Source organism: Peromyscus eremicus, chromosome 8b, assembly GCF_949786415.1.
Source record: "Peromyscus eremicus chromosome 8b, PerEre_H2_v1, whole genome shotgun sequence".
In the NCBI taxonomy this organism is placed as follows: Eukaryota; Metazoa; Chordata; class Mammalia; order Rodentia; family Cricetidae; genus Peromyscus; species Peromyscus eremicus.
The window spans coordinates 27,865,760-27,878,422 of record NC_081424.1 but is presented as its reverse complement, the minus strand read 5'-3'; the positions used below and the strand labels follow the sequence as shown (position 1 = coordinate 27,878,422).

The following is a 12,663-nucleotide window of genomic DNA, read 5'->3' as shown; positions in this document are numbered from 1 at the left end:
AATTAAATATCAAAGAGTTTAAAATTCAAGAATTATTGTGCAAAATTAATTTAAATTTAATACTAGGAATACATGGAGGAAACTCTGAAAAATGAACATCAAGCAAAAAACCCCAAAGCATAAGCCTACATGAATGTGATCAGAGTCATTATTTTTAATTGCTTGTGGCCAAAGGCAGTTGTTCATTGTTTACTAAAAGTTTTATTTTTTAAGTAGATGTTCCCAGAAACTCTTCAAAAGCTTTTAGAAATAGTTCCCTTGCGACTTTTGAACTCATAATAAATTCCCAGGCAGTCAAAGATGCTGATCCTAGAAAAGATAAAATGAATCCATGTCAGCTCCTGAAGACATTTCTTAGTTCCATTAGGCAATAACCATTGGTCAAATTTATTTCATTTGCTTCCTATCAATTAACATTAAAATCATCAGTTCGCAAAGAAAATTTGATTTCTCTGATGGTATTATCATTTTGCAATACCTGACCTGAAAGTTTTGTGTCATGCTTTCTAAGTGGTGGAATCATAAATGATGAGGGAAAGTATATGTGGGATGATCTTGTATTATGGGTCATAGCTTTTAACCATTTCCATAATCATACTAAATTCATTAAATAAAATATTGCATGTCTACAAGAAAATGAGATGATTCTAATACAAATCTTTCAAACATTATCCACCAACTGGAGATTGGCCTACTGTTCATTGTGTGAAGGAAAGCTGCCTGCTGACTGACAGTATTATACCACAATGAAGGATGAGGTGAGAAAAAGAGATCAACTAACTGGCGCACTAACATATTTAGTGGATCTGATAGTCTAATGCCAAAGTTTTCCACAAATTTGACCATAATTCACTCATGTCTAATGTATTTCATTTATAATTTAGGGACTCAAAAAAAATTCCCTTCACAAAAATAGTAATAGCATATATGTTTAGTTTATCTCAAGGTCCCAGGGCATAAGTATAAAATGGGATGACATGGTGATCTTCAAACACTTATTTAAGGAAGACTGTTTTTCACTCTGCTTTGCCATTATGGAGTAAAGGTCTTCTTTCTTGGCTAGTAGTATTGGATTAAAAGCATCCAATGAGTCAGGTAGATAGTGACTTCATTAAGGATGGCAAATTTTCTTTTGAAACTCATTTGTGTTCTTCAGACTTAAGAGTAAAGTAGAATGTATAAAAAAAAGAGAAGTTTCCATGAGTAAAACAATGATTGTATGTGAGCATGTGGGTTTTATGCTTTATATTTCACCTGATATTACAGATGTCAAAGTTCAGTGTGGCATCCAAATGAAAAGACAGGTCATACGTAAAAGAATTGTAGTTGCTCAATGCTCTTACCATCTATCAATAGTAATAACTGCTAAGGAAATGAAAAATATACCAACAAGAATGCATACATTTTTATGTAGGCTGACTGAATATATTTCTACTTAAATTAGTTTATGTACACTTCCAATACATACAGTCCTAATTTTGTCTGGTATTCTTTAAACATTCTTACCTGTGAGTCTATCAGTATCACCAAGAGCTGTGAGTGACACTAGGACCGTGTTCTGAAGAGCAGTGAAGTTGGTAATAAAAGGGGCTATGTCAGTATCAACAAGAACACGAGGCGGCAGACCCTTCTGAAAGCTGTATGTTCTAGTCATGGTTGTAGGGAGGTAGGACGCAGCTAAGTAATCTACAGCAATAGCCCAGTTTGCCCCAAACTTGGCTTCTTGGCCAGAATAATAGGCATATCTAAAAGACAAAGAGACAAAATTATAAATTATGGTTAGTTTCCTCAGAATTTAAATCTCACTTGGCAGAAATCATCCAGTACCAAAAAATAAAATCCAAAGATTATTTTGAAAGAAAGTTCAGTAGTCCCATAAATTTGGGCTTGTCTTTCCGGAACCGTGTAGCTAGCTAAATAAAATTTAAATCTGAATCTGTGAAGGGTTATCCAATTAGTTACCTCTTTTTAATATTTTACTTTCCATTTATGTCATTCCCTAGGCACACTATACTTGACAAGTAATAAACATGTTAAAATAATATAGTTTGGCTATATAACAAAAAATAGGAACAAGGCCTGGTATCACACGCTTACAACTCACAACTGGGATGTGAAGCAGCAAGATTATGGGGCCAAGCTCTTTTTCAGCTGCCAGTTTGGGATACATGAGATCCTTTTTTTTTTTTAAACAGATAAAATGAACAGAAAAAGAAAGAAAGAAAAAATACATTGTGCTTGTTAGTGTTTATTAACCTTGAATTAGAAGACGAATATGCCAAAAGTTATTTCTGCTTGAGAGGTTTAACTTGTATACAATTTATATTTTTTTTTTTTTAAAAAAGGAAGCTTTTAAGGAGAGTAAAACAAGAGACATAAGGAATGTTCTAGAAAGGGTGATAGAAATGTCATGCATTTTGCTTTAGGTGGTGGTTTGATCAGTGCTTGCAGCGGCCAATGCTCATTCAGCTGAATAAATACCTAAATCTGTGTGCATTGTTACATGTCAGCTGTACCTTAGTTCATAAAATCAACATGTGATGATTGATTCTGAAATGTCACTTCCTAAGGTCAGCCTCGCCTTGACATAAACACAAGTGTCTTTGTCCTCTCAAATGGGAAACAACAGGAGCAGCTGACTTTAACATGCACAGTCGCTGGGTCTTGACTTCACTTTTGAACAAGGGACTGAAAAATGTCTATTCTCCAGGACAGCTGAGCTCAAGTGGAAGGATAAAGTGTTGGCCACAGGCTGTGAGTAGTTAAAGAGTTTATTAGTCAATAAGCTGGACAATTTTCTTAGAGGCGTGCTCACTGTACAAAACCTCAAAAGGACTCTGGTTTTCTAAATGCTGGTCTTTAAATGTAATAGAGAACCAAGTTAGCCAGATAGGGTGGGGAGCCTCTGAGACATAAGAGCCACCAGAACAGAGAATCAAGGAGAAAATAAACCAAAGCAAAGGTCAGTTGAACAAAGGGAGTCCAATTGTTTTCAAACTCCCCCCAAAAACTAAAAATTCGGAGGGAAATGACCAAGATTTTGAAAATTACTTCCCATGTTCCTGTATTTACCTAAATCCTCAGACAATGAGGATAAAATAATAAAGGATATGCATATGTAAAGTGTCTCAAACATTTTCACCTACTCTCTACCCATCCTCAGTTGACCAGAACACAAGCCCTAGCAGGCAAAGAAGACCAAGAAAGGTAAAGAAATGCAATGGGAGTCGTAACAGAGAGGGAAGGCAGAGAGAGTCCTTAGAAATGAGGGCATATCGCAGCCTCAGTGTCCATTTTCTTGACAGATGGGTGCAAATGAGTTACTCTGAAGCAGACCTCATTACAAGGAAGTCTGTGGACAGAATCTGTGATGCTTTGAACAAATTAGGAGGTTGTTCTTTAGTTTGTCTGTTCGGTGACCAGCAACGTGATAGAGATGAAAATCACAGATGAGGATGAACTCACAGGATAATAAGACAGTGAGGGAAAGTATCAAGGCCAAAGATGTTCAAACGGGAACCCTAACCCAGTGGGCCCCCAGAGAAATGCATTTCCCCCAGGAATCTCATGCTGCGGGGAGAGAGGCTGTAAATAAGGGCCTGGCCTAACAGGACAGACTCAGCTATCATGGAGAGATTTCATGCCATTCTGAAAGTGCATCTCTCAGTTAAGCTGGCTTATGTGTGCTTCCTGGCTTGCTTTCATTCTTTCTTCAAAGCGGCAACACTGCCGCAGGAAATGTGGAAGGACGCCGAGACTTTTGCCCCGTTTTTGCCAACGTGTACATAAATTTGTTTTATCCCCCACCTCCGCTTCCTAATTTCTTTCGAAACCTGGGGAAACTAAGGTGGTAGGTTTGATAGATTTATGTGGCCAGTGACAATATACGTAGCGATTTCAGCTACAAAAATGTAAGCTCCAAATACCAACAGAGATAGCAGCCTGGACTACTCTATCCAGAGAACACTGCTTACACTTACGTGTAAGAATCAGATAAGCTAAATCATGACTTCCTATGGCGAGGTTTCAAAAGCTGATACCTGAAACCGTAAATAAAATAGAAAGTGCTATGTCAGTGTGTTTGAAGAAAACCATGGCACTTGCAAGCAGGGCTTTGTGGCAGATGACTATAATCTCAGCTACTCTAGATGCTGAAGCAGGAGGAGAACAACTTCAAGTCCACACTGTGGTACAGGCTGACATCAAGACCAACCTGGTCAGGTCAATGGAGCCAGACACTGTCTCAAGATAAGCATTAAATAAAAGGGTGTGGGATGGAGTCGCAGCTCCCAGGGAGGGCTTGCCTTGGGATGCATGAGGCCCTGAGTTGGTTCAATGCCCACTACCATTAAAAAAAAGCATCCAAAGGAAGGAAAAGTAGAAAGAAGAAAGAGGGAAGGAGGAATAGAGGGGAGAAAACAGTATATACAGAAAGAGTGAGCAATCAGTGGTGATAGTGGTAGTCCGGGTAGAGACAGGGTCTCCACATTACTTTGTTGTAAGATATTCCACATTGTATAAGACAGCAGCTTTCAGGCTGTGCCTTGCTTCAAGTGATTTCATTTTACAAGACAGGAGTTTGTTTCATTTTGAGTAGAAATTGGAGGCAGAATAAATCTGCACCCTGTTTGTAAAACAAACAATCGCCTCTGTCCAGCCGCAACCAGGAGGCTCAGACTGATAGTAACTCTTTATGCATAAAACATCACCACTGACATACCAACTTAGGTCGAGAAGACATGAACACATGGGCATCTCAACGTCATATCCAGAAACATGTCAGAAACACTAGGCATGTAAAATTATTGAACATGCCAAACCACCAAATAATAAAAAAAAAAACCCAAAAACTCAGATCAGGATCACATACAAGGAAGGAAAATTCCTGGTACAGCATGTTGATACCGCTGATGCTTTAGACACACGCATTATGGGATTTACAGGCAGGCTCTAAACTTTGGACTGTTCCTGATTTCAGTTCAGCAAGGTACCTGCTGCTTACATGAACCACTCAAGTGACCAGACTGGCCCTGTTCCTCACCCTGAGTCCCCCTCAACTTTGAACCAGCTCTGCTTCTGCAAACCTCCAACAGCTCAATGGGTGGGTTCCTCGGGAAGTACAGAAACTGACTCTCTTTGCCGCTCTATAGGTATGCACCTGAAGGATAACACATGATCTGGGAACGGACATTAGTAATTAAGATTGGAGTTAAAGAAACCGTGATTGTCAAAGGCCGTAACGTTCAAGCAAACTTAGTATGCATAGTACATTACAGGAGCAAAATTGGCCTAACATAAAATTTAGTGTTACTTGATACAGTCTGACATTGTGGAAAAAACATAAATGTGTCCTTTTAAGTTTAGTTTTTTTTGAAATAGCCTGAAAAGAACTGAGATTTCTTTGTTTTTTAATTATTTCTTTTATTTTTTGAAGTTAAGATATATCATTTCTCTCTTCCTGTTCTTCCCTCCAAGCTTTGCTAATATAATCCTTTTAGCTCTCTTACAAATTCATGGCCTTCCCTTGGGTCAGTTGTTTTATATGCATACACACACACACAAACACACACACACACACACACACACACATCCCTAAGTACATAAATATAACCTGTTCAGTCTGCATAGTGTTATTTGTATATATATTTTTAGAGCTGATCATTTGGTATTGAATAACCAGTTGGTGTGCTCTTCCCTGAGGAAGACTATTTTTCCTGCTCAAGCTGAGTTTTCTTAATTTTAATTAATTAATTAATTAATTAATTAATTAATTAATTTTTTGGTTGTTTCAAGACAGGGTTTCTCTGTGTAGCCCTGTCTGTCCTAGAACTCACCCTGTAAATGGCTAGCCTTGAATTCAGCGATCCATCTGCCCCTCCCACCCACCCCCCACCCCCCCGAAAGTGCTGGGATCCAAGATGTGTGCCACCACTGCCTCTGGAGGGGCACAGAGGTCTTGCTTAGATTCAGCTACCTTTCACTACCCCTGAGGTGAGACTAGATATGAAACAGGGCTTTTTGCTCAGTTCAGTGACGTCAGGGACGGTTTATATCCCCCAAAGATGGGGAGTTTCCTCATTAAAGGAAGTGAACCTACAGAGCCTGCAGGGGAGTCACAAGGAAAATGAACATTAGACTTTCGGTCCACTAATTATACAATATTAAGTGCCAGACTCAACAGAACAGACCCAGACTCGGTACCAACAAAATGGAAGTTAGTTGAAGTTATGTTACATTGACAAATTGAATGGTTTCTTTTATTATTCTTAATATTAAATAATACCCAATTATTATTTTGTTAAATGAATGGTAGCATTTTAATAACTGTGTGTAAAGATTTATTAGCACTAAAGGAAATGCTAAGGGAAAGAAAACCCCGAAGTTCAGGAAGTAGATTATAATAATCAAAAACAATGTTTTGCTATAATTAGTGAAGATAGGATCCTTATAGTTACATAATTTAATAACCAAAAATTAATAACCAAAAATTTCATGATGTTTGATTTTAGAGCAACTTTTAAATGAATCTGACCTGTTCTAAGTGCAAAGAGTTTGTTTCTATAGAACCTTAAGAGAAAGAAAATATATCTAAAATGTAAAACCTCTAGTCACTATAAATTTTAAAGGTTTTAAATACTCATGATTCCTATAGTCAGAGTTCTATTGTTTGGGGGCCTGGAGAGATTGTGCAGTGGTTAAAAGCACAGGCTGCTCTCTCAGAGAACCCAAGTTTTATTCCCAGAGGAGCTAGGTTTGGTTTCCAGAACCCACATGGTGGCTCACAACCATCTGTACAGTCCCAGGAGATCCAATGTCTTTATATGGTCTTTAGAGGTACCAGGCATGTAAGTGTGCACAGAAACATACATACAGGTAAAGCATTCGTACGAAGAAAAATAAAATTTATAGTTTGTTTTCTTCTGTTGATTGTTGATTTCTTTTTGCTCACATGAAAATGTTCTAAATGTCGAAAAGTAACCTATAACAAATATTGCAACTTGACCACCACGATTCACAAGGTAATGTAATCCCCTTTTCTTAGATGTTACGTGTGCGCATTAGTACATCTACCTGTGTATGTGTGTGTGAATGCCGGTGTAGGGGAGTGTGCATGCATGTGGAGGTCAGAGGACAAACTTAGGTGTGATCTACCTTTGCTTTTCCTTTGAAATGGGGTCTCTCAATGGCCTGCACTCACCACAAAGCTTGGGCTGGCCAGTGGGTTCCAGGAATCCTCTAATTTTCACCTCTCTAGCATGAGTATGATAAATACTTCCCACGGTGCTTGGCTATTTTTACATGAGTTCTGGGAAATGAACTCACGTCTTCGTGCTTTATAGAAGGGGTTACCACCTGTGCTATTTTTCCCAGCTCCTGTTTCTCAGATATTTTGTCTCCCCTTTCCCAAAATATATTCTAAGTTTGCCCTTTACCACTACAATCATCCGTGATTCCACTAGTTGTTTATTACTAAGATTAAAAATCACAATCATTCTAAAAGAAAATGAAAAAAAAAAATGAATTAAGACCATGCTGGTTAATTTTAGTCAACTGGACACAGCCTGGACATGCCCAGGAAGAAGGAATTTCAGTTCAGGACTTGCGTCCATCAGATTGGCCTGCGTGGCTGTGGTAGTGAAGCATTTTCATGATTGTTAATTGATGCAGGTGACCCCAACCCACTGGAGGCCATGCCATCCCTGAGCAGGTAGTCCTGAGCTATATAAGAAAGTTAGCTGAATTAAACAGTACTCTCCCGTGGTCTATGCTCTTGTTCCTGCCTCCAGGTTCTTTCTGAGCTCCTGTCCTGGCTTCCCTTGATGACAGACCATAACTTGTATGCCGAAACAAACTTTTTCTTTCCTGAGTTTGATCATGGTTTTTAGTCAAAGCAATGGGAAAAAATCAAATTAAAACAGAGACAAAAACTATATCTTACCTGTCTGCAAAGACATTAACAGGATACTCCAGAGATGAGGTATGAGCAGTCCATAAGTGCTCCAAAAGGCCATCAAAGTCACTAGAAGGCAGCTGCATGTACTAAGGCATAGAGGAAAAAGCGTTATGTGGGCAACTATCCCTCAGATTCTACCAGGCTCAGAGACGTGAGCAACAGTCAGTGTGAACTGAAAATGTTGCTGTTACATGTCACGCCTTAGTGCCTAACAGCAAAGGGGAAAACATCCAGTACTTTTCAGTAAAGCATATCATCTAGTTAAAGTGAACTTTAAGTATCTGCAAAATGTCCATGTTTTACACTGGACAGAACCATTGTCATTTTTTTTCTGCCAACATTATTAAAATTCTCATAAAATTTTCAAAGTGATAAAAAAGTTTAAAAATTAAATTGAATTATATCTAAAGCGATGAATTAACCATCCAAAGAACTAGCAAATATATGTTTAAATCATTAATGATTAGCTTCTTCTATGCTTGATGAATGTATTCTATTTTGGTCATCAAATGGTTGGTTCAGAAAAACATATCACTGTTTAGTTCCACCTACATATGAGCAGTTATTAATTCAGTTTCAATAATTGGATAGACTAGTCTAAAACAAGCCTATAATCTTGATTCTTATTCTATTTCACCAATGACCTAAATTCCTAATTACTCACATGCCTATTTACTCTCTTAAAGTGGCCTGCGTACCTGCCGTTTGTGGTATTTTTTACTTGCAGTGGGAACAGATGAATTTTGTGTTAGTACTGTATGAGAATAGTGGATTTCTAAGGCATGCACTGTAATTCTACATTGCTTCTGAGTAAAATATATATTTATAATTTACATTTTAATATTAAGGAAAATATGATGCATTAAAAACAATCCTTCACAAAAAGACTTTCACAAAAAGCCTTGTCTCTGCGTGTCTGAGGAGTCTGGTATAAAATTGAAAAGACGAACCTTAAAAAAAGCAGTCCAGTTGTCCATTGTTTCACCAACGAGCTCTTGGCAGCCAGAAACACCATAACAAAACTTGGACTGATCCTGGGGTGGTGGTAAAATCGTGATTTGGTCTGATGATATCCCCAATATGCCAGAATCAACAGCAGCAAGGAAAGGTATCACACTCAAAAAATAATTCACATCTGTAAAAACAAAAGCCTCTTTAGCCCCACAGCCAGTGGCAAATGCCAGAGCACATTCTGAGGAAGCATACATAAGTTGTTAGGGAAAATTCACAGATCGCAAATAATGAAGAAAATGATCAAATAAAAAATATTGAGGAAAATCAACTTACATTTTAATAGTCCTATAATTGTGAATGTATATACACACACACTGAAGTGCCATATTATAATATTTTTAAGAAAAATTTTAATGTATTTTTGATGGATTGGATAATACTCCTACTTAAAAACATGAAATAAATAAGGGAAGAAAAGCTGCCATATTGTTCACAGAAAGGTACAGAAGTTCTCAATGAGATTACATTGTTGATTTTTAACTTTTTATAAGTAAGCATTGTTATGTATTCAGAAAATGCATATCTTATGATTCACAACTTAGTCTAATTTTTATACATCATCATCACTGAATCCTTTTATCCTGTCTCTCTAAAGCTGGAAGTTTTGTCTCACAGCCCAGTAAGCTTCTCAGGACTTCAAACTTTGCAATTATAGAGAAGCAAGTCCAGCAGATTTAAATGTTTTAATTTAGTTAAGTAATTGGCTTGTACTCATTCTTACCACTCCAAATTACTAAGCCAATCAGATAGCTAGAGCTGTTGACAAGTATGTTTATGAGTTTTGAAAAGAATAATTCAAGCTAGCACAAGGGAAATACTTAGTGGTTCATACTACTTATGAGTCATCCCCCCAAAAAAGTACAACTTAATAGAATGTCATTTCTAATTATTTGCAAATTACTATAATGAATTTCGATGTAAATTAATTTCAAACCAAAACACATCGTGAAAGAATTAGAAAATATATCCAAGTTGCTTTTAGTATTGCGAACATGACTGAAGCCTTAGTTACAGATTGGCCAAATAAAGTATAATATTAGTCTGGCAAGTTTGTGAGTTTCAGTATTTAGCACTTTTTTTCCTAGTAAAATGGAAAAGCACTATTATCTTGGTTTCTCTTTTCAAAGATTCCGTGTTCCCCTGGGAACCTGTCACGTCGCTGACAGTGCTGGTCCCCAGAGCCCATGACCTTTGCAGTTCCTTGATTTAATCCCGTGAAAAGTCTGAATACATCCTTAAAAATCATGATTTGACTGGTCAGGCATGCCACATGTCACCAAGGCCACTGGTAGATGTTGAAGTAGACTCAATCTTGCAAACGGAGCAGAACTGTTTCAGTTTTGTCTCTGTCTCTACAATTGGGGCTTAAATGTGTTCTTTGAAGTAAAGGTACAAGTTTGCTAAAGTGAACCTACCAGCCCACCAACTGTCCACAGACACACACAGAGGGTCTCCAGGTTCATAGCCACAGTCTGTCCCTCCAGTGGGATCAACTAATCTACCTAGAGGACAAAGAATGCACAGTTGTATTTGTTTATTATACACATTTAAAACTGTTAAATATATGCATTTAATGAATAGGTACAAAATTTTGCAATTTACTTATATTCTACTTACCATCATTTTTATATTTTATTTCTCATCTCTCACCCAAATTATTTTCTGTTTTTCAACCATATCAAGGTTTTGACTTTCAATTTATAAGCTATAGGTAGTGTTACTTACATCACTTCACATTTCACTGCCTTTTCTAGCTGCTAATAAAAGTCATGAAAGCCACAGTCACTCCCAGAAAAGGAGGTGGGCTAAAGGTCAAACCAAACCTTAGGTCTACGTTTTCTAAATGACATGACCATGTGCGTGTCAGTTTGCACCTACTGTGAAGTGGAGACGACGACAATATTCGGTATCCATGAGATTTCTACATAAGTTAAGAGAAGTTATCAGAAGTATTTTACATGCTGACTGTCCATTACATCAACATCGGAACATCAGAAAATAATCTTTCTTTTTCTCCAAAACTGGCACCACTCCCCTTCTCCCTTCTCCTTTCCTCGTCTATTTTCTTACTTGCTGAGCAATAAGTAAGCTGTGTAAGTTGGGCATCGGACACCAATCTCCTCATGCACTTCTTCTATCAGCGAGAAAGAACTATCCTTTCATAAACGACTATGTTGCCCCCAAACATCTTCCGTGGATAGACACAGAAAAGAGCTTGGTTTCCAAGGAGAAGCAACCAATGGCAGAGATCACCATTAGCATCACCAAGGCATCACTCATTTATAATTTCATGAGTATGGTCAGGCAATGGCAATTAGGACCCACAAGGAGGTCAATATAATCTGACATCACTCCTGTTGGTAAGGAATACCCCCTTGTGTGTTCACAGGAACAGGAAGAAATGTGTAGTTAGCAGTGTGGTGGTAACTATTTTGAAAATACTCAACAAATGAGAGAAAGGATGTGTCTTTTTGCTTGGTCTCTATGCCTGTGTGCCATTGAAGTGTCTGGTAGAAACAACCAATTCACAGGCTAAGGAGTTGTGGTTAAGGACAACTAGGAATACAAGAACCAATGACTATGGGGAGATTAAACACTAAACCCAAAGAATCAGTTTTCAAAGAGACGTGTGTGAGTGTCTTAGGATTACTAGTGTGGTGATGAAATACCACGATCTAAAGCAAGTTGGAGAGGAAAGGATTTGGCTTATTTATATTGAATCACCATCCATGGATGGAAGAGAAGGTAGGAGCTCAAATTGTACTGGGACTTGGAGGCAGAGGCTAATGCAGAGGTCTTGGAGGAGTACTGCTTACCGGCTTACTCTTCATGGCTTGTGCAGCCTGCTTTCTTATAGAATCCAGGACCACCACCCCAGGGATGGCACCACCCACAGCGAGCTGGGCCCTTTCACATCAATCAGTAAACAAGAAAATGTCCCCCAAAGACTTGCCTATAGGTTGATCTTATGGAAGCATTTTCGCAACTGACATTCTCTCCTCTCAAATGTCTCTAGCCTGTGTCAAGCTGACATAAAACTAGACAGCAATGTCAGATATGGGAACAATCCCATTTTCCTAATACCTCAGGAATATATTGGTATTTAGGAGAAAAAAAGAGTCTTTCTTACCTGTTTTATACTGCCATCCAAACTGAAAAGGCAATCCCCACAAAAGATTTTGTTCATTTTCTGGACCATATCTTGCGAAATATGTGGCTGTCTGAGTCAGTAGGATTCTATACAACCCCATCCTATCAGTGAATACCCATGGGTTAATTATGTGTTTTCCATCCTCAAACCTATAATCACTTAACTGTTCAGGGCTCTCTTCCCAGAGAGGAGGGTATGGGGTTGTTATACCAGAATCCTCTGCTACAGCAGCAGAAAGGCAGCCAACCAGTACCCAGACCCAGGAAACCAGGATAGCCATGGTGCCAACCTGGTTGGGAACTGAGAGCTTGTCCAAGCTTTTATTGGAGAGGCAAGGAGGAAGCCAGGATGTTTTCTTATCTCGTGCTTTAGAAGCATGCTGTAATAATTTCTAAGCAGAGTGTTGATGGAGAGGAGATGGGCATCTTAGCAATTAGCATTAAAGATAATGGACTTTTGTCTTCTTTCCATCATTAGTACAGTGTATCAGAACCTGAACACAAGGTGAGGCTTGCCAGATTTTGGATAATGCCATTTGTTAATG

General features: G+C 38.2%; 1 protein-coding gene across 1 annotated transcript; it reads right to left on the bottom strand.

Moving 5' to 3' along the window:
* Window positions 1–208: 208 nt before the first annotated feature.
* C8BH6orf58 (chromosome 8b C6orf58 homolog) lies at window positions 209–12,399 on the bottom strand. Its single transcript, XM_059272419.1, has 6 exons — window positions 12,099–12,399; window positions 10,384–10,470; window positions 8,905–9,089; window positions 7,940–8,040; window positions 1,507–1,745; window positions 209–309 (listed from the first exon to the last, which is right to left on the bottom strand). The coding sequence occupies exons 1-6, from the start codon at window positions 12,397–12,399 to the stop codon at window positions 209–211; spliced, it is 1,014 nt and encodes a 337-aa protein (XP_059128402.1).
* Window positions 12,400–12,663: the final 264 nt, after the last annotated feature.